At 48.0% G+C, this 20,835-nt stretch overlaps 1 protein-coding gene across 7 annotated transcripts in view; it reads left to right on the top strand.

Annotated features, from left to right (window-relative positions):
* USP4 (ubiquitin specific peptidase 4) overlaps positions 1 to 20,829 on the top strand; it is a 51,659-nt gene extending 30,830 nt beyond the window's left edge. For 3 of the 7 annotated variants that reach the window (XM_007129868.4, XM_007129867.3, XM_028485487.2), the window contains 13 exons: positions 1,173 to 1,331; positions 2,202 to 2,426; positions 3,194 to 3,277; positions 4,609 to 4,703; positions 7,060 to 7,251; positions 7,875 to 7,963; positions 12,047 to 12,274; positions 13,953 to 14,023; positions 14,277 to 14,395; positions 14,725 to 14,874; positions 15,889 to 15,992; positions 18,535 to 18,623; positions 19,024 to 20,829. In XM_007129868.4, the coding sequence (XP_007129930.1) occupies positions 1,173 to 1,331; positions 2,202 to 2,426; positions 3,194 to 3,277; positions 4,609 to 4,703; positions 7,060 to 7,251; positions 7,875 to 7,963; positions 12,047 to 12,274; positions 13,953 to 14,023; positions 14,277 to 14,395; positions 14,725 to 14,874; positions 15,889 to 15,992; positions 18,535 to 18,623; positions 19,024 to 19,182 (1,764 nt within the window). In that variant the 3' untranslated portion in view covers positions 19,183 to 20,829. Of the gene's footprint in view, positions 1 to 1,172; positions 1,332 to 2,201; positions 2,427 to 3,193; positions 3,278 to 4,608; positions 4,704 to 6,326; positions 6,424 to 7,018; positions 7,252 to 7,874; positions 8,032 to 12,046; positions 12,275 to 13,952; positions 14,024 to 14,276; positions 14,396 to 14,724; positions 14,875 to 15,888; positions 15,993 to 16,662; positions 16,851 to 18,534; positions 18,624 to 19,023 lie in introns of those variants that run through there. The other 4 variants (XR_003678504.2, XR_003678505.2, XR_008616690.1 and 1 more) reach the window with 4 other exon arrangements.
* Positions 20,830 to 20,835: the final 6 nt, after the last annotated feature.

Here is a 20,835-nt window from a genome sequence, read left to right as displayed (position 1 = left end):
GCCCCTGAATGTTTTTCGCTGCTGAGGGGAAAGTGCCTTGCCTCCATGTGTTGAAATCTGGAAATCCTGTTTGGTTCAAGGAGCCTTCATGAAGCATCTGATTCACAGAGGAAAAAAAATATAGCACCTAAGCTCAATGAGAAAATTAAAATCTTAGATTGTTTATTGAAATTGAAAACAAATTCTTTTCATTCCCATGGTCACATTAATCCCTGGGAAATATATGCAAATTACTATTCCCAGAGTTTCTGTTTCTGAAGGTCCGGGGTGGGGCCTGAGAAGATGCATTTCTGTCAAGCTTTCAGATGATGCTAATGCCACTAGTTGGGCACTGCACTCTGAGGATCAGTAGTGTAGAGCAATACAAGGCAGACACTTATTTAGGGCTAGGAGGGCTCTTATGTACAGTGCTCTTATTTAGGGCTAGGAGGATTCCTCTGGCTGATGTAGGTACCATTTGTAAACTTCTTAGGGAGACTCTGAACCAAAGAAGGTGGTTGGAGAGGGATTCGTGTCTGTACTTAGGACATGTGGCTACTGAGGGAGTCACTCTTTACTCCTCTCTTAGGGTAGTGGCCCAGTTTCCAAGTCTGTAGTTGTCCTGGATTTCAGATCTTAGCCCTCTTCTCTCTGGTAGGAACTGCTGACCTTTAGGCCCTTGAGGAGTTAATCAGGCTACTGGAGCAAGGGTGTTCTCCCTTACAGTACCAGCAGACTGCAAATTTATTTATTTAAAAAATAAATTTATTTATTTATTTTATTTATTTTTGGCTGTGTCGGGTCTTCGTTGCTGCACGTGGGCTTTCTCTAGTTGTGGCGAGCGGGGGCTACTCTTCGTTGTGGTGCGCGGGCTTATTGCTGTGGCTTCTCTTGTTGCAGAGCATGGGCTCTAGGCGCACGGGCTTCAGTAGTTGTGGCACATGGGCTCAGTAGTTGTGGCTCGCGGGCTCCAGAGCGCAGGCTCGGTAGTTGTGGCACACGGGCTTAGTTGCTCCATGGCATGTGGGATCTTCCCGGACCAGGGCTCGAACCCCTGTCTCCTGCCTTGGCAGGCGGATTCTTAACCACTGTGCCACCAGGGAAGCCCAAAGTTATTTTTGATGACAATTTCCTATCTGACTTCACTGGTTCTTTATAACTTATGTCTTCTGATGTGGTTGCTTTTGTTGTAGACTCAGGTGGGACGTTTTGCCCCTCAGTTTTCTGGCTACCAACAACAAGACTCTCAGGAGCTGTTAGCCTTTCTTCTAGACGGATTGCACGAAGATCTGAACCGAGTAAAGAAAAAACCGTACCTGGAGCTGAAGGATGCCAATGGGCGGCCAGATGCGGTATGATGTTGAAGACTTTTGAAGAAAAGTATTCCAAAGAAGCTGCCTCCTATTGGGAGGTGCAAGGGCATTCTTCTGGTCTTGGAGTATTGGTGCCAGGGCTCTGGTTGCCTCTCACTGTTGTTTGTGACGTGGACATGAGGTCTAATATGGAAATGTATTGCACGTTACAAAGGGGCTAACTCTAGTTACCCCTGATGCTCCCTCTTGGGCTTCTTCAAGTTAGAGTCACTTTGTTTAGTATAATTACTTTGGTGAACCAGAGACTAGGGCACCCTGAAAACTGTAACGTGCCTGTAGTGTGGGCCCTTGGGATTATTAAAATCCATTAAAATCCATCTATGATGATTAAAATAGTTTGTTATTAATGTTATTAGGACACTTACATTTTTTGCCTTGATTTTCAGATCTATGAAGAGGGAATTTAGTATTTAAGCTACCTATCACATTGGGATGATCAATATGAATCCTTCAAAGTAGCGTTCACATCTTAAAGGAAAAACCATGAGCTAGCTGAACTATAGCATAAATTTAAAAGCTCACTGAAGGGACTTTGGATCATTGGAAGCCCTATAGGAGGCAGTCCTTCCCAGGTCAGGTCCATGTGTCCACAGCGCTGTCAGTTCGTCTCTGTCCCGTAGATCCTGCATCAGCACTTTGTTAAGTGTAGGATTGGGCCTGGAGCTGGCATATGGAATGAGTTTGGTATGCTAAGAGCAGTCCTGGCCCTTGCTGGCCTGGCCCAAGTTCTTGGCTGCACAGACTGCCTCACAGTCTATTTCAGATTTTGCTGTGAATCATTCTGGATGCAGAGGCTAAGAACTGGGGGATGTTGAGAATGTCTTACTTATCCCCTTTGCTTTCTTCCAGGTGGTGGCAAAGGAAGCCTGGGAGAATCATAGGTTGAGGAATGACTCTGTGATTGTGGACACGTTCCATGGCCTCTTCAAATCTACCTTAGTTTGCCCAGAATGTGCTAAGGTTTCTGTGACCTTTGACCCATTTTGCTATCTAACTCTCCCACTGCCCTTGAAGAAAGATCGAGTTATGGAGATCTTCCTGGTTCCCGCTGACCCTCGCTGCCGACCTACCCAGGTAAGAGAAATCGGCACCCTCATGGTACCCCTTGTTTTGAGTGGCCTCCAGACCCAGAGTGGGGCTGCTTCCATCTGTTGCAGCAGCAGCTCTATCAGCTGCCTCTGAAACCCCTTGGCACTTGCCTTGAGTGTGTGCCCTTGTTCTCCCTCAGACCTTTGTGTAATCCCATGTCATTCAGGCATATTGTGAAGGTTCTCTGGGCTTCTCTGTCACCTTTTCCCCTATGCTCCATTCATTTGACTAAAGGAACCTGGCTGATCTGCTAAGAGATCCTTGAATCTGAATGTTAGGGGACTAGAAACAGTACTTCCCTTGGTTATGTTCACCCCTAAATTAGCTAGGAGAGCCTGGCCAGAACAAAAGGCCAAATGAAAGGTGTGACAGGCCAGTCTTAGTGTCCAGCCCTGCTGATGGCTCACTGCATGCTTCTTCTGGCTTTATGATAAGGACTGGTTGGCAGTTTGCATAATTGTAACATTTCTTTAAAGGAAGTAGTGAATGGCTCTAAAAAGTTAAGAAAGAAATAAAGCAATGTGTAGGAGGGAAAGAGATGGTCCAGCTTCTGTGGTGCTACCTGAATAGAGAGGCAGGTGTTGATGCAGAAGACTTGCCTATTTGCTCTGCTGGCCACTCATCTGGGCCCTGACCTCACCACACACTGTTTCTGGAGGGGCATCTCTGCCCTCCATGATGCCTGCTCCTCCCAACTCATCTCTCACCCTTTCCAGAGCACCTTTGTCACCCCTCCCATCTCTCCTTTGCAGTACCGTGTGATTGTGCCGCTGATGGGGGCCGTGTCTGACCTGTGTGAATCTCTCTCCAGGCTGTCTGGCATTGCTGCAGAAAACGTAAGGCGGGGTGTTCAGTGGCACTCAGCCTATTGGGGGCAGTTCGTAGTCCTTTGGAGTTAAGGTTCAACTTTGTAGCCACTTTTGTGGGGTAGGTCTTATCGGCCAGCACACATGTGGTTATATCTGGATGCCTCAGACCTCCTGGCCCTTGTTCATTGTGCACACTGTGCCTGAGACTGTCCCTTCCAGCCCTGGGAACACTGTCTTTCCTCCATTGAGGACACACTAGCTATGGTCAGAGGGCCAGGACTGGGGATTTGCTCTCACTTTGCCTCCCCTTCCTACCTGACCTCATCTGTAATGTGAGAAGCTGGAAGTTCTTTCCTGTCCCAAACTCTGTAAGTCTGTGGAGTGACTTGATATAAATCTTTATTTAAAACCAATTGCTGGCTGGCACTTCCCTGGTGGCGCAGTGGTTGGAGTCCGCCTGCCGATGCAGGGGACACGGGTTCGTGCCCCGGTCCGGGAAGATCCCACATGCCACTGAGCGGCTGTGCCCGTGAGCCATGGCCACTGAGCCTGCGCGTCCAGAGCCTATGCTCCGCAACGGGAGAGGCCACAGCAGTGAGAGGCCCGCGTACCGCAAAAAAATTAAATAAATAAATAAATAAAATAAAAATAAATAAATAAAAATAAAATAGAAAAATAAAAACAATTGCTCACGCTGGCCTTTCTGCTGAGCCTGGCCCTGTGTGAAGGTGGGGAAAGTGAAGACCTCTTGCTGTACGAGGATCCATCCTCCTGGATGCCCCCAGCCCCTCCCTTGTCCCAGCCCTGGTCAGTGCCCTTCTCCTCCCCACTCCCCTTGCACCCCTGCTGGTTTCAGGTGGTAGGTCTTGGTGGTTGGGGTTTGGTCTTTTCTGCTATGTGCTGAGGATGGCTTGGAGAATTCCGGCCTCAGGGAACACCCCAGAGGATTCTGGATGACTGCTGGTCTCTGGTCAGCACTCACTCCCCACCATTCCTGCCACTGGAGGGCAAATCCCGTCGTAAACCTTGGGACAGATACAGCGTGTTTTCTGGTGGCGACAACCATGCTGCTCCCCCTTGGCCCTTGGCCCCTGAGCTCTGGGGCTGGTTGCATCATGATCTCTCAGGGGGCAGCACATATTTTTTCATTTGTTCCTGGGTTATTAAGTAGGTGTACTCTTTTTAAAAAAAATATTTATTTATTTATTTGACTGCGCCGGGTCTTAGCTGCAGCACGCAGGATCTTCGTTGCAGCATGCTGCATCCTTTTAGTTGCAGCATGTGGGATCTTTAGTTGCGGCATGTGGTGGGTGTACTCTTATCCATCCTGTAATCTTTCTGTTACTGTTGATTCTTAGATGGTGGTCACAGATGTGTATAATCACCGGTTCCACAAAATCTTCCAAATGGATGAAGGTTTAAATCACATCATGCCTCGGGATGACATTTTCGTGTGAGTACTCAGTGGTTTGTGCTGCAGCGTCAAAGGAAACATTCTAGAGGCTTTGCCAGTGTCTGTCAGTGTCTCCAGAGCAGAAGATCTGGCAGTTGGTGCTCATGTGGATTTGCCCCAACCCCTGGGTGCAAGAGATGGACGTTCAGGGAATTTTGGGCAGCCATCAGTGCTAAGCGCCTACTGGCACTTCAGAGCTAGACATTCCGGATAACTCTCCTCAGCATGAACAAGGCTTTGTCAGCAGTTGCTACCTGTTAAGAAGGCCTGTTCAGTGGTTCTGCAGATGGTCCTGCTGTCAGAAATGCTTTTCTCAAGAAGAGTCACAGCTTTGTGAGGGGCCACGGTAAGACAGGAGAAGGGACGCAGTACAGGGAGGGTCTCGTCCTTTCTCCTAGCCAGGTGCCGTCCCAGATGACAGGGAAGGTTAATTTAAGCAGCCTTTTCCAGCGCTAACATCTGCAAGCTCTGAGACTCGGTTTTCTCATCCCTGTGAGGACAGTACACTCCCAACTGCAGCTCGTCTCCTCAGCCCCTCCCAAGTCCTCTTGCTTCAAGGCTGGTTTGAGTGATTGTGTCTGTGTCCCTCTTCCAGGTGGGAGTGGGGTGGGGTGAGGTGGGGTGGGGTGTGAGCTTGCCTGAGCTCCCAGCAGCCACTTGCTCAGGGAGGCTTGCGTGTGGAGCACACCCATGTTCTCCCTCCCTCATTCCCTCTCAGCCAGAAACTTGCCTCTGCCGAGAAAGGTTTATAGGATTTTGTTTTGGCTTTTGGTTTTGGCTGAGGAATGCAGTACACAAAGGAGGCATTTCCTTCCCTTTACATTTTTGGGGCCAATGACTTCTAGGTCACTCAAAGGAAGAATTCTTAACCACACCCAAGATCCTAGTTCTGTTCACACTTGAATAGGCTGCCTCCCCACTCGCAGCCGTGTTTCCTTACTTTACTAATGGAGGGTGCCAAGGCTCATGCTGGGCCCCAGCACTGGGACTGTCCACTTTTTACACCAAGACCTTAACACAGTCTCCCTCAGTCCTGGAAACTAGTGTTCGCACATACCTGCGCTGAGAAGACCTGGGACATCACCTTGTGGGGAGGTTGGCAAACCACCAACGGAGGATTCTTCAGAGGGCTTGAGGGCCAGCCAATTGGAAAGCAGATTGTTTTATGATGAATTGATAATTGTCTTATGAAAACAGAATTGTAGCATCTAATACTTTTTGAGCATGTGATGTACTGTGCTACTGAGTTACTTAATCCTCACCACTACACTGGAAGGTGGGTGATCCCATTGTCCGCTGGATAAACAGACTTCGAAATTAAGGCACTTGGCCTGGTTACAGTAGCCAGAAAGTGGCAATGATGGATCTGGAACCTGGGCCAGCCTCACTCCAAGGCTTGGTTCTTGACCATTATGCTGGACCCCAGGGTCCTTACCCTAGAGCATACCTTGGACGTTTTTGTGAGTTTTTCTTTGAACTCCTCTTGCATATACTATTGTCAGGACTGTTTGCCAGGCATGTGGGGAGAGTTTTGTGTGTGTGTGTGTGTGTGTGTGTGTGTGTGTGTGTGTGTGTGTATAGTTTTCAAAAATTGAATCAGTAAGTTTGTGTCTCCCCCTATAGGAAGAGGGAAAGACTACAGTCGGTTGCCAGCAATTTTGGTAACATCTGTTCCAGGATAAAACATCTATAAATCTCCTCAATCCCATGTATTCACTAAGTAAGACACATTTTTCAAAATCATTGATTTGTATTTAGCAGTTTCTTTGGTTATCTCTGATTTTTTAAAAAAATTAAATATGATTCTTTTACTTCAGCGTTTTTGAAGAAAGATGGCAAACAGTTTTATAAATTTGCTTCCTCATTTGAAATAAAGAGTCTTTGGCTTATATTCTAGGTATACGTCACTGTACAGTATTTGGTTTTATTAAAGGGCAGGGCATTGAGAATGCCTTTTTCTAAAAGTTAAGCTCCTTGATGGGTGACAAAAGGTGAACTTGGTGGCTGGGCCCCCCTGTGTGCCTTTGTGTCTGAAGTGATGGTCTGGATGACAGGTGTCATCTGTGTGTGGAGTCCCAGTTGAAGGACCACAGTTTGAGGCCATGGTTGGGGGAAGGAGGATCACATTAGCCCCAGGTCTTGGGTTGTGTAGGTTCACCTTGTGTTAACAGTTGACCCTCTTTGGGATTCCTGACCCATCCTCTAGCATCGTCTTGGAAATGGTTTATCCACCTTTTGTACTGAAGTGCGCTCTGTCCTAGTAACCGTAGTCCTGGCCACCATGTAGCTGCAGCTCAGATCTCCATCTCTCACAGGGACCTGCCGCTGAAGGTGCTCTCTTGTGTGATTGACACAGGTACGAGGTCTGCAGCACCTCCACAGACGGCTCTGAATGTGTCACGCTTCCAGTGTACTTCAGGGAAAGGAAATCCAGGCCGTCGAGCACTTCCACTGGGGCAGTGCTATATGGGCAGCCACTGCTGGTTTCTGTCCCCAAGCACAAGCTCACCCTCGAGTCTTTGTACCAGGCTGTTTGTGAGCGTATCAGGTTGGTGGTAGGAATGTGATTTGCTTGTTATCTAAAATAAGATAGCCCACTAAGAGTGACTGCCCCCTGCAGAGTGCCAGTGTTGACCCCGTGTGCTCACTTCTGTTAGAAATGTAGTTGTGTCGGCCCCTGGGAGGGCCAGGGCAGGTGCTGTTGGGACAGAACATCTGGCACATCTGAAGCACCATGACATTGAACACCTAAGCCTCTTCTAGTCATGTCTTCACACCTGTCAGTCACCTGCTTGAGGGAGTATAGTGCTTTGATGGCATTTTGTATTTGAATGTAATTTCTGAACTACTCCACTATCATTCTGAACCTGATAATTAACATTACTGGGAAATATTTTTTTAAATGATGGTGCCACGCAACGTTTATCAAAGATTTGAAACAGACTTTCTCAGAGTCTTCAGTGCCCTGGTAGTTAAACTTCTTATCTCTTAGGTTCCTCTCAATTTCTTGAAGTGTTAAGCCATCACGTGAATTTTAAGGCCCTTTTATTTACATAAATTGCTTTGTGAATAGCTGAATATATAAATTAGGAACTACTTCGCGCTAAGTAGTGGAGAAAAATAGGTAAAGGCTACAACTAACAAACAATTTCTTTCTTTCTTCTTTTCAAGCCGCTATATAAAACAACCTTTGCCTGATGAGTCTGGCAGCTCGCCCTTGGAGCTGCGGGCCTGCAATGGCTCCAGGGGCAGCTGTGAAGGTGAGCGCACACCACACTGTGGGGCTGTGACTGACCAAATCACTCCCGACCTCCCTCTTCTTCCAAAGGTGTTGTATACATGGGTGAGGGAGGCTCTGAGGCGGGGTTGGGAGCTCTGCCTAGAGAGCAGACCTGGAAGCCCTGTCTGCACCACTTCACTCTGCCAGAGCCCATTGTCCAACTTTGACACCTCGTGTAATCTTAGGCGTGGAGGCTGGGTTTCACCTCAGGGAGACTAAGCATAATAGGACTGAGTGACTTGCCCAAGGTCATGTAGCAGAGTCAGGATTTGATTCTGACCTGTTGGGATTGCTGAGTACACTTGGCTGCCTTCACAACCTGGCTTGTGTCTGTAGAGCTTTTGTCTTGGCCCTTACCCATCACCATGGTCCAGCAGCCGCTCCTGGGGAGGACAGATGTCCTGCCCAGCCAGTCAGAAGGCAGAGACAGGTTCTCTTGGGCCTTTCTTTCTTTCTACCCAGGAAGCCACAGGTGGTAGCTGGCTCTGGACAGCTTCTGATGTGGGAGTGACGAGCCGCAGTTGGAAAAGCAGTAGGATAGACTTGTTGCAAGAAACCCAGAGCCCTCACCATCCTTCTGTGGCCTAGTGCTCACAAGCTCATCTGTGACCATGGAGCTGTGTCTGACCTGCACTGTGTCTGTCATCCTTCTTTTGGGGGTCTGCGTGACTGACTAGGTGGCTTTATTCCTATAAAACCAGAAATGCCCTCCAGTTCCTATGCTTTGTGAATAGTTGAAAATTCAAATGCCCAGATTTCTGCAAGACACGACTGGTCCTGGAAAGTGAGAATTGACATTAAAAATAATGACCAGAAGGCTCTGTCCTGAAGGGATATTCCAAATTGTTGGTATTTTAGGTTGAGTATTTATTATAGTCGTACTCCTGTTCTTGACCAGAATATCATGTTCTCCTCCCACGAGGGATGAACAGGAGTGTATTTTGTGCACAGGTCCCACAAGCAGACATGTTGGAGCTGTGGTGGTAGTCTCTGAGCAGACCTTGGGTGACCTGTGGGTTCTTAGTGCTCTGGAAGTTGAGGCACTGTGATTCCCAGCTTGAGGTGTGGGGCAGACCTCAAAAAGTCACTTCATCTCTCTTAACCTTGGTTTACCCATCTGCAAAATGGGATGATGATAACGGCTTCACAGAGTTGAGGTTACTGTTTAATGAGATAGTGTGGTTAGAGTATCTGGCACATAATAGATGCTCAGTTAATAACAGCATCATGGGGCTTCCCTGGTGGCGCAGTGGTTGCGCGTCCGCCTGCCGATGCAGGGGAACCGGGTTCGCGCCCCGGTCTGGGAGGATCCCACGTGCCGCGGAGCGGCTGGGCCCGTGGGCCGTGGCCGCTGGGCCTGCGCGTCCGGAGCCTGTGCTCCGCAACAGGAGAGGCCACAGCAGAGGAAGGCCCGCATACCACAAAAAAAAAAAAAAAAAAAAAATAACAGCATCATGTCAGTATTTGCTATTGTTACAATTAGCCTAGTTTCTTAGACATTACATCTGTCAGTCTCTTGTTCAGTCTCTTGTTCTCACTGCCTTCTTTTGAATTCCATAAGTGAGCCTTGGTGCGTAGACTTCAAATCCTGTTTAATGTTGAAATAATTCTAACCTCTTTACTGCCATGGCTCCTTGTTAGGCCTGTGGTGGCTGTTTCCTGCTGATTCTCTGAGTGTCTTGGGCAGGGCAATGTTTCACTTGCCAGTCTGAGAGCAGAGCAGGCTTACCTGGGTGTAAAAGAGGCAGTGCCACTGCTTCAGGAGTGAAGTGAGCTAATTGAGAAAGGAACCTCTGTGAGAGCTGAGGCTGGCAGTCTCATGCACACTGGCTGTTTCCGAGTCCTGCTCATGGGGACTCATGTCACACTGTCATCCATGGCTGTGATGTTCATGTGGGCTGACAGGAAACTGTGCTGTACTGTCCTGGGCCCAACTTGTCCTTCCTCGTGAGAACTCCTGAGACACGGTCTTTGAAAGAGGATTTTTAAAAAAATTTATTTAATTTATTTTTTGGCTGCATTGGGTCTTCGTTGCTGCGCGTGGGCTTTCTCTAGTTGCAGCGAGCGGGTGCTACTCTTCGTTGCAGTGTGCATGCTTTTCATTGCGGTGGCTTCTCTTGTTGCGGAGCATGGGCTCTAGAGCGCAGGCTTAGTAGTTGTGGCGCACGAGCTTATTTGCTCCGTGACGTTTGGGATCTTCCCGGACCAGGGATCAAACCTGTGTCCCTTGCATTGGCAGGTGGATTCTTAACCACTGTGCCACCAGGGAAGTCCCTGAAAGAGGATTCTTAGGTAGAATATACATCTTCCTTTCCTCAGTTTCCATTTCTATTGCTATTTCCCCAAATATTTAAACTTCATATTTTGAATCTTTTCTTCCCCCGTTACTTTTTTTTTTTTGGCTGTGCCGTGCACCGTGTGGGATCTTAGTTCCCCGACCAGATATTGAACCTGGGCCCCCGGCAGTGGAAGCACCAAGTCCTGACCACTGGACTGCCAGGGAATTCCCTTCCCCTGTTACTTTTACATCACCTTTTGGAGTTGTCCCCATCTTTGTTGAAATTACTTATTTGATACCTTAACTTTCCCCTTTGACTACCCAACAACAAAAATTATGATGAGCATGATCATGGATTTTTTTATTGCAGCCACATATACCAATAGTTCTCTGGAAACACCTGGGAAATTTACTCATCACCATATGTCTCTAGAATGCCTCTTTAAATTTCTTTTTTTAATATAAATTTTATTTATTTATTTTTGGCTGCATTGGGTCTTTGCTGCTGCATGCAGGCTTTCTCTAGTTGCGGCAAGCGGGGGTTTCTCTTTGTTGCGGTGCACACACTTCTCATTGCAGTGGCTTCTCGTTGTGGAGCATGGGCTCTAGGCACGCGGGCTTCAGTAGTTGTGGCACACAGGCTCAGTAGTTGTGGCTCATGGGCTTAGTTGCTCCGCGGCATGTGGGATCTTCCCGGACCAGGGATCGAACCCGTGTCCGCTGCATTGGCAGGCGGATTCTTAACCACTGTGCCACCAGGGAAGTCCCTAGAATGCCTCTTAAAACTTTTTTTTTTCCCCCTGGCTGCGCGGCTTGCAGGATCTTAGTTCCCCAACCAGGGATTGAGGCCAGGTCCATGGCAGTGAAAGCGCTGAGTCCTAACCACTGGACTGCCAGGGAACTCCCCCTCTTCAAACTCTTGAAACTCAGCAATCTCAAATGAATAAAGAGAAAAAAGGAGGGGAGGATCCTGTGTGCTGTGTTCCTTGGGGCCCATCGTGGTGCCTGCACCTGAGAGACATGCAGTAAATACTTGTTGAAGGGACAGTCATGATTCTTGTGGAGGAACTGAAGACCTTTACTTAGTATTTGTGTTCATTATCATATTTAAAGTTTTACTTTTTACTTTTTTTTTTTTTTTGCGGTATGCCGGCCTCTCACTGCTGTGGCCTCTCCCGTTGCGGAGCACAGGCTCCGGATGCACAGGCTCAGCGGCCATGGCTCACGGGCCCAGCCGCTCCGCGGCATGTGGGATCTTCCCGGACTAGGGCACGAACCTGTGTCCCCTGCATCAGCAGGCGGACTCTCAACCACTGCGCCACCAGGGAAACCCTAAAGTTTTACTTTTAAATTGTTTCTTACTAGCTGGTCTTCTTGAGTATTGAGTATGGGTTTAATTTTGGTCCTTTTCTCTCTGTGTGCCTAATGATCAAGTTGAAAAAGTCAGACTATGTGGGATGAAACCCAGTAAAGTGCCAAGTGGTGAGGGCCCCAAATTTAGGCTGGCAGGACTGCTGACTCACTTTTGTACCTTCTGGTGACTCCTTGAACCTCTCTGGGCCTCTGCGTCGTCATCGTGGAATAGCTGTGCCCACTTGCTTGCTTACCAGGTTGTGGGGGTGTCACATATGAATTTAAGTGCCTTGTAGATGCAAAGGGGTGGATGTAGTTTCACACACACAGGACTGAATCTGGAAGGAAGCACCACAGTTAGGTATGAAATAAAAATTGCAGCATTGAAATGGTGGCAAATTACATACATGTTATTTTTCATTTGTATGCTAGGAGAAGACGAAGAAGAAATGGAGCATCAGGAAGAAGGCAGAGAGCAGCTTTCAGAAACAGAGGACAGCGGGGAGGATGAGCTGGGAAGTGACCATGGCGAAACCACCCAAAAGAAGCTCAAAGGCCGGCCCTGCCCAAAAAGGCTTTTTACCTTCTGCCTTGTGAACTCCTATGGCACAGCCGACCTAAATTCCCTTGCAGCTGATGGGAAACTGCTTAAACTCAACTGTAAGCACTTTCTCTGACCTTTCAAACTGGCTTTTGGGGACTTAGGATCTATTGGAAAATCCTTGCACTTAGCACTCACTGACTGCACTGAGCTTTCATCATCTCATAGTGTGGCTCCAGGAACAGACACTTGTGTGATCCTTGGCTTAAAGCTCCCTAAAGACTGTTTCAGAGACATGACACCCCTCCGCACTTTCCCTTGGCCTTCTTGTCAGGCTTTTCTCTTCCGTCCTTGATGACTTCAGAAGGAAATGAGCTCTCCCTCCACTCCCACCATCCTTTAGGACTTTTGCTCCGGTTGATAACACTTCTTGTGGCCCTCCTAGGTGGCAGCATTTCCCCAAACTTATGAGAATAAATGCATATTTCTTTTGTTCCATGAGAATACTCATGAAATGTGACCCATCTAGAGGATGGTCATGAATTTCACAGGCTGTTACCTGGAGCCTGTAATGGGGACTGCTGTACAGATGGGAAGGGGCATCCACACCGGATGTGTGTTGTGCATGAAAAGCAACATGTGGACAGTGAAGATGCCTACCCTGGGTCGGGAGGGGAGCTGCAAAAGCATCTCGTGTCTTTTTGCTTCCTTCATTGGAGAAGAGATTTGCTAGATGTCCTCTAGTTTGCTAGCTTGCTTTCTTCCCTTTTTAATAATTACCTAAAAAGAGTTTTTTAAATAGCTTTATTGAGATGGTTTTGGATCTCTCTTGTCTTTTTGCAGCTCCATTCCCTCCGTGCGGCTTCTTGTCTTTAGTGTAATGCCTTGCAAATTCTAGCCCCCTTCTTTTTTTTTTTTTTTTTTTTAATTTATTTATTTGAATTTATTTATTTTTGGCTGCTTTGGGTCTTCGTTGCTGTGCGCAGGCTTTCTCTAGTTGCAGCGAACAGGGGCTACTCTTCGTTGTGGTGCATGGACTTCTCATTGTGGTGGCTTCTCTTGTTGCAGAGCATGGGCTCCAGTAGTTGTGGCACGAGGGCTCAGTAGTTGTGGCTCACAGGCGCTGGAGCGCAGGCTTAGTAGTTGTGGCGCACAGTCTTAGTAGCTCCACAGCATGTGGGATCTTCCTGGACCAGGGCTCGAACCCGTGTCCCCTGCATTGGCAGGCGGATTCTTAACCACTGCGACACCCGGGGAAGTCCCTAGCCCCATTCTAGAATACCGGTCTTTGACTCCTCAACTCAGTCTTTTGTTCTCCTCCCCTGCCCCCACAATGCTATGGCCTGGAAAATGCCTCCAGGCGATAAGCTGGGGCCATGTAGGCATCACCTTATTTTTTGCCTTCTCTCAGGGATCTCACTCTTGCTCTGCCTAATATTCAGTGTCTGAAAACAGTTGTTTCCTCTATTTTGTCAGGTTTTCTTGTGGTTTAAGGCAAGAGGAGAAATCTGGCCACTGTTACTCCATCTTGACCTGTGCCCTTTCAGAATTCTATGTAGTTAGTGCCTTTAAAGTGTGTCTGTAGCATTGAGGAAATCTTTGCCAGAGGATTTGGGGGCCCAGGGATTCAGAGTTGGCTGGCTCAAGGCAGAGCATCACTCTTGGCAGTGGCTGTTGATGGGTGAGCAGGTGTTGATGGCGTAGCCTGAGTGTGGTCCTTCTCACTCTTGTCACCTGAGGAGCCTCTACTGTTGCTGGCCATTCAGTAGTAAGTGACACTTTGGTCCTCCTCCACAGCTCGATCCACACTAGCCATCGATTGGGATAGTGAGACCCGGAGCCGTTATTACGATGAGCAGGAATCTGAGGTAGGTCACTCGGCATTCTTGGTCAGGGGTATGTGCTGGTTTCTGCTTCGGGTGGGTCTCTCTCACCAGTTCCCCAGCAGTTTAGCAAGGTATGTTTTAGACCGAGAATGAAAAGCGCTTAAAGATTTTGTCATTACATGTTCAGAGGCTCCAGAAAGTACATTATATTCCAGGCGTGAGAGCTCGTGAGGTTGTGGCTGAGCCTGGTAAGATTTTGTTTCCTCAGCAGACCTCAGCACTTTGTTCCTCACAGACCTACGAGAAGCACGTCAGCATGTTGCAGCCTCAGAAGAAAAAGAAGACAGCAGTGGCCCTGAGAGACTGCATCGAGCTCTTCACTACCATGGAGACCCTTGGGGAGCATGACCCCTGGTATGCAGCTCCCACCTCTGGGCAGGGGCACCCAGGTACCCTGGGACTCTGAGATCTGCTGGGGCCATCTCTGTACCCAAAAACCCTTTGTATTTGGGCGTGTCACTTTTTTACATGGCTGACCCTACAACACAGGTTTTTCTGTGTGAATTGTGTTTTCCAGACTAGGAAAGCCATCACCCTCTTTCGGAAGGTGGCTTAGAGACCTCTCTGTCCTGAAGCAGTCATGCTGAGTACAAGAAAGGATGTTATGGGATTGCCTCCATGCTTGACAGCCCAGGCGGCACTGGCCCCCTGCCTCCCCACTAAGTGGAGGTTTCTCTTTTCAGGTACTGTCCCAACTGTAAGAAGCATCAACAGGCCACAAAGAAGTTTGACCTGTGGTCCTTGCCGAAGATTCTGGTGGTCCACCTCAAACGTTTCTCCTACAATAGATACTGGAGGGACAAGCTTGATACAGTTGTGGAATTCCCAGTCAGGTGGGTCCCTGGGCTGCAGTGTTATTTTTGGGAAAATTAAAAAACAGGCAGACAATCTGGGCACTGATTGGCAGTGTTTTGCTGCCAAAGACTTTTCTGTGTTAAGGTGTTTGTGTTGCTAGGCTCTGAGAAGTTAGACTTTGGCTCACTTCCCTTCCGTGTCTGTAGGGAAAGGACTCTCCAGTAGAAGCACTTCCTCTCTCGAGTCCCTTATGCAGCCTAACTGAACTGGTCTTCCCATCCGTCATTGGTCCCAGGGAGCCCAGGCTCAGTAGGGCAGCACAAGGACATGCTGTACCTTGTTAATGCAGGGGCACAAGGAACCAGAGAGTAATCTGCTGGGGAGAGTTGGATTTTTGGGGGTGCAGATCCACCACAGTTCTGTCCCTGGGGCAGGGACTGGGACTGGCTGACTACTAGTGTCCTCTTAGGTCCCAGGGTACAGAGTATAAGTGACACAGGCAAGTCAGTCAGCAAGGTAGGAGTCCCTCCACAATATGCAGATTTTAAAATGCTTTTTGGGGGATGGGGGATGGGTAGATAGTTACATGAAGTATAGACATGTCAATGGGAGGACCTAGGTGGTGGGTATTTATATGTTTGTTGTAAAATTCTTTTTTTCTGTATGTTTGAAATTTTCAAAATAAAACATTAGGGAAAAAAACTTTGGGGGGCCTGTTTTGGTATTTAGCTTAAATTTTTATGGCACTAATTGTAATTCTGATAGTAACAGCCATTTTTACACAGTTGCTGCAGCCCTCGTGTCTGTGCCCAGAGCCCTTCTTTGACATTTGGTCTCGCGTAGGGCTTCTCTTTTCCAGTCTGAACATGTCAGTGGTCAGAACAAGACCCCAGGGCCCCTTCTGTCTGGACTGTTCATTCCTTCCTTCTGTACTTACTTTCTGAGGGCCTCCCTGTGTTATAGCCTGTTGCATGAAAGGGATTGCTGGGTTGCTCTGACTTCTTTCTCTGAGTTTAATGTATTGAAGGGTTATTTTTGTTTTCTGTGCTCAGAGCTCTGAACATGTCTGAGTTTGTCTGTGACCTGTCAGCAAGGCCTTATGTGTACGACCTCATTGCCGTGTCCAATCATTATGGAGCCATGGGGGTTGGCCACTGTAAGTACTGGCATCTGCTTCCTTCTGAGATGTTGAAATGCCCACGGCCGGTCATCTTTCACCAGCCTCTCCCTGTGTGCCAGGCATTGCCCTAAGCACTTAACTTACACAGCTCCACGGGCCTCAGGTTGCAGGCTTTTTCCATATTGCTGCCCCTCGATTTTTTTGGTAGGATGGTGGTTCATATTCTTTAATCCAATAATCCACCTCTGGGAAACCTAAGGAAATTACTTGACTTTGGGGAAAAGCTTCATGTGCAAAGATATTCACCTACTTATAATAGTGAAAAATTAGTATTATTTATAATAGTGGAAAATTAATAATAGCATTGGTGATCAACAGTTGGCACTTCTGTCCATCAATTTCACGAAAGAGTACAGAGTCATTGCAAAATAAAATTAATAATAACATGGGGAAATACCCATGGTATGTTAAGGGCAAACAGCTACACAAAATTGCATCATTATAGAAAGTAGTATCACAACTACATTGAAACAAAAGACAGAGAAACTATGATAGGAGGGAGGAAAGCCTAGGAGGAGAGAGGCCAAAATGTTAATTTTACTATTTTTTCTTTGTTCTACTTTATTTTCCAAAATTTCTATAATGTGTAGGTTTACCTTCACTTTTATATTTTTACTAGTTTATTTTGTTACTTGTTTACGGAAAGGTGTTAGTGATGTTGAAGTGAGGAGCTGGGTTTCCTCATCTCTCTTCTATTGCATCTGCACCATGATAACTGCCACTTACACCCAGTGTCAGGACCCCAAGAGATGACACCATGGGAGGTGTCAGTTCCATTTACACTCACAGTGGATTATGGAACTGCCCTAGCCCCCAGTCTTCTCTTCTATACTGGTAAGCTTTTCTGTTGGCCCCACAGTCTGTTCTCCTGCCTCTCCATTCTTACCATATCACCTCTTGCCTTTAGATGGCTGCTCAGTCTCCAGCCCTCAGGTCTACATTCCAGGCCATTAGAAGAAGAGGAAAAAAGGGCATGACCTTCCCTTTTAAGCAGATCTCCCAGAAGTCCCCCTCAGCTCCTCTACATACATCTCATTGGCTATCACTTGGTCACAGGGCTACCATCTAGCTGTAGGAGAGGATGGGAAATAAAAGTTGTGCCTGTTTGAAAATTGGGGCTCTACTGGAGTGGCTATTAGCAATCTCTGATCATATCGTATCCTGCAGCACTTACTCTTCTTTAACTTTTTTCTCCCCAAAGTAATTTCACTATCTATATTCATGCATACTGGACACATGTATTCATTTTTAACTTCCATTTTAGCATATAAACAGTGCTAGGGCAGGTTACTTAGCCTCTTTATGCTTGAGTTTCCTCATCCAGGTTAGGCTTCAGTTTCCTCATCCAGGTTAGGCTGGTTATGTGCAGGTCCACATTGGGTCCACAGTTGGAACACCAAGATTGAGAGCCACCATTGCTGTTGTTATGCCAAGCATGGACAGCGGGGACACGCCATTGGCACCTTCTCTGTCACTTTGTCCCATGTCCTCCACCACCACTTGGTGCAGTAGGCACTGCAGTGAGTAATGGTTAAACAGCTTAAGAAAAAAAAAAAAAAACCAGCTTGCCAAAGCCACACAACAGGTTGAGACTGGAAACCAGATCTCCATCAGATGCTTTTGTTTCTGAGAGTCTGGGTGGAGCAGGAATTGGGTATTGCTGCTGGGATTCCTGTTGTAAACACATCCTGCTTCGAAATCGTGTAAAATCGAAACCGGAAGTGTTGGCTGTGGGAAATGCTTGCCCGGTGTGGGGAAATGCTTGGCCCAGTGTGAGGAATTGTTATCCAGCCACAGATTCTTGACTCACAGTTTCAAAGGCAGATATATTTAAGTTTTCTTGTTCACATCCCAGCTTTGCAGACCCAAACACCCAATGTGTCCCTCTCTGGGATTACCCCACAGACTCCAGAGGCAGTGAGAGGCAGTAGTAGCCAACCGTCTGCCTGGATGAAGTGGGGGAGTTTGACTTGGCATGTTTTTGAGAACTGTTGTTTTGTTTAAATCTTAAAGTATCAGCTCCTTTTAAGGGTCCCCTGACTCTGGGTTATTGCTCAAGCCATCCTGAAGTTGACACTGGATTCCTCTATTTTTGGGATTAGTTTTCCAAAATTATAGTTTAAAGCCTTGGTCCCCAGCAGCTCCATTTTTACCCTTTTAGTGCCTTTTTGAGAAGGAACAGATTTTTTTTTTTTAAACATCTTTGTTGGAGTATAATTGCTTTACAATGGTGTGTTAGTTTCTGCTTTATAACAAATTGAATCAGCTATACATATACATATATCCCCATATCTCTTCCCTCTTGCGCCTCCCTGCCTCCCACCCTCCCTAGGAACAGGTATTTTTTTAAAGGATGAGTTATCTTTTGGTTGTTAGGACACAACCTATAAATTACTTTTAATTTCAGACTCTTGTTTGTTTCATGTTTTGGAATTGTGTTGCTGTTGAGTGCCACTGTAATGAGCTAGCCAGATTAGCTCTCTCGGTGACTGGCTAGAGTATTCTCTTGCTTTGGCAGACACTGCGTACGCGAAGAACAAACTGAACGGGAAATGGTATTACTTTGATGATAGCAGTGTGTCCCTGGCCTCCGAGGATCAAATAGTGGTGAGTAGGCCCTAAAACCTGGTTCCTACTCTTACCTTTAGGGATTAGAGCTGGGAAGAGTCTTCCGGGCTAGTTGGTTATTTAGTCATCCTTCTGGGACAGTGGAAGCAAGGTGTGGTGGAGAAAGAGTTGGCTGCCATTCCTTCTGGGACCCTTCCTAAATGAGATGCTCAATTCTCCTCGGGATCTGTCACAAGGCCCCTGCCTTTCCCCACTCCCTGGGGAGGGTCAGCATGAGCCAGCCTCAGGTAGAAAGGTTTTCACAGTCACTTCAGTGTGTGGTTGCACAGGGCAAGACGGCGGATCCCTGAGAGTGGTGTGTTTTGAACAGAGAGAAAAGCTGTGGGGGAATGGGTGATTTTCCAACCAGTGAATGGACGTTGCCCCTCTTGTGTTTTAGACGAAAGCAGCTTATGTGCTGTTTTACCAGCGTCGAGATGATGAGTTGTATAAGACGACTTCACTCAGTTTTCCTGGATCCTTTGATGGAGGGACGAGACCAGGCAGCTTACAGCAGGGCATGGGGGATGATGAAACTTGCAGCATGGACACCAACTGATGCTGCCTCAGTGACCCTGCACCACAGCACCAGTGCAATCCCTCAGGAGAACACCTTTGACACTGAAGACTTGCTAGTGTTCCATCTAAAAACCGGATGAGGAAATTCCTTCTTTTAATGAGAAAAAAAAAAAAAAGGGTTACGTTAAGAGGCTGAATTATTTTTCTTTTTATACAGGTGGTGAGAAATTTCTGTAAAACCTGTGGAGCTGCAAAGTAGGGGTCGGGAGGGGGGCACATAATGGAGTATGTCTGATGGATTCCAGAGGACGGAGAGGAACACGCTGTCATTGAGTTTGGTGTGGCCATGAAGACCTGCCACAGGCTGCCCTGAGTTCCTGGATTTTTTTTTTTTTTTTTTTTTTTTTTTGCGGTACGCGGGCCTCTCACCACCGTGGCCCCTCCCGTTGCGGAGCACAGGCCCCGGACGCGCAGGCCCAGCAGCCATGGCCCGCAGGCCCAGCAGCCATGGCCCACGGGCCCAGCCGCTCCGCAGCACGCGGGATCCTCCCGGACCGGGGCACGAGCCGTGTCCCCTGCACTGACAGGCGGACTCCCAACCACTGCGCCACCAGGGAAGCCAATGGATTTTTTATTCTGGTGACGATTACTGTTCGCCCCAGTAGTCTGCCCACAGTAAATGAAGCCTCGAGTAAATGATGTCATCCCCTTCTCCCTTGCTGTGCACTGAGATGGGTTTATAATACCCTAAAAATTAGCCACCAAAGCCCATTTCTGTTTCCCTTTGTGTCATCTTGGAATATCCAGCTTTCTTCTCCCTAATGAAATGAAGATGCTTGGTGTTGGGGTTTCCTGCCCCTCAGTCTCCTGTGGAACCTAGCAGTTCTGTTATGTCCCCCAGCATCCTTGATGAATTGAGACAGTTGGATACCCCTCTGGCACTTTTATTAGATATCACTTGGAAGTTGGTACACTAAACTGGGTACTGGGTTGCGTCCAGTCGTTTCTCTCCCTGTTGGCTCGAGAATGGGAACCTTCCTGGGCTTGGAAAGGGCTCCCATTCTCGCTGCTGACTTCTGTTAGAAGTGAGATCCCCATCCCTCCAGCCGATTTTCTTTCAGCGATCTGGCCTCCGCACCCCTGCCCGGGCTGCACTCCCATGGCCGTTGTGGGAGGCCTGAGTCCCCTGTCCCCTCCGTGCGTGGGGCCCTTGCTTCCCCATGCGTTGGTTCAAAGAACAAGGTCATCCGGGCTTTTCTTGTCTGACCCTTAACCTGAGCCGTGGGGGTTGGGCCTGTCAGTCGTGGGCACACGCGACGGATTGATGAGGGCGTGCGCAACGACCGTTGGCAGGGGCGGTGGTGCGGAAGCGCCGGCTGCTCGGTGAGGAGCCGGCTGTCGGTCTCCGCTCGGGGGCTGGTCGCTGGCCGCTGGGTGGGGCCGGGCCGGAGCCCGAAGGGGCTGCGGGCTGGGATGAGGGGCACGGAGCCGGGAGAGGGGGTGTGGTTCCGGCTCCATCGCTGGTTCCTCCCTCCCGGAGAACCGCGGGCCGCACCTGACCCCACGGGAAAAAAGCGCCGGGAGTGTGGGTTTCTCTGCTCTCCGACCCATGGCGTGGATCAAACTTAAGGAAATTGTGGCAAATACTCCATTTAGGGGTGGTTTACAACCTCATCTGTAACATTTTCACGTT

Source organism: Physeter macrocephalus, unplaced genomic scaffold, assembly GCF_002837175.3.
Source record: "Physeter macrocephalus isolate SW-GA unplaced genomic scaffold, ASM283717v5 random_416, whole genome shotgun sequence".
Classification (NCBI taxonomy): Eukaryota; Metazoa; Chordata; class Mammalia; order Artiodactyla; family Physeteridae; genus Physeter; species Physeter macrocephalus.
This window is presented reverse-complemented; position numbering and strand designations above follow the sequence as displayed.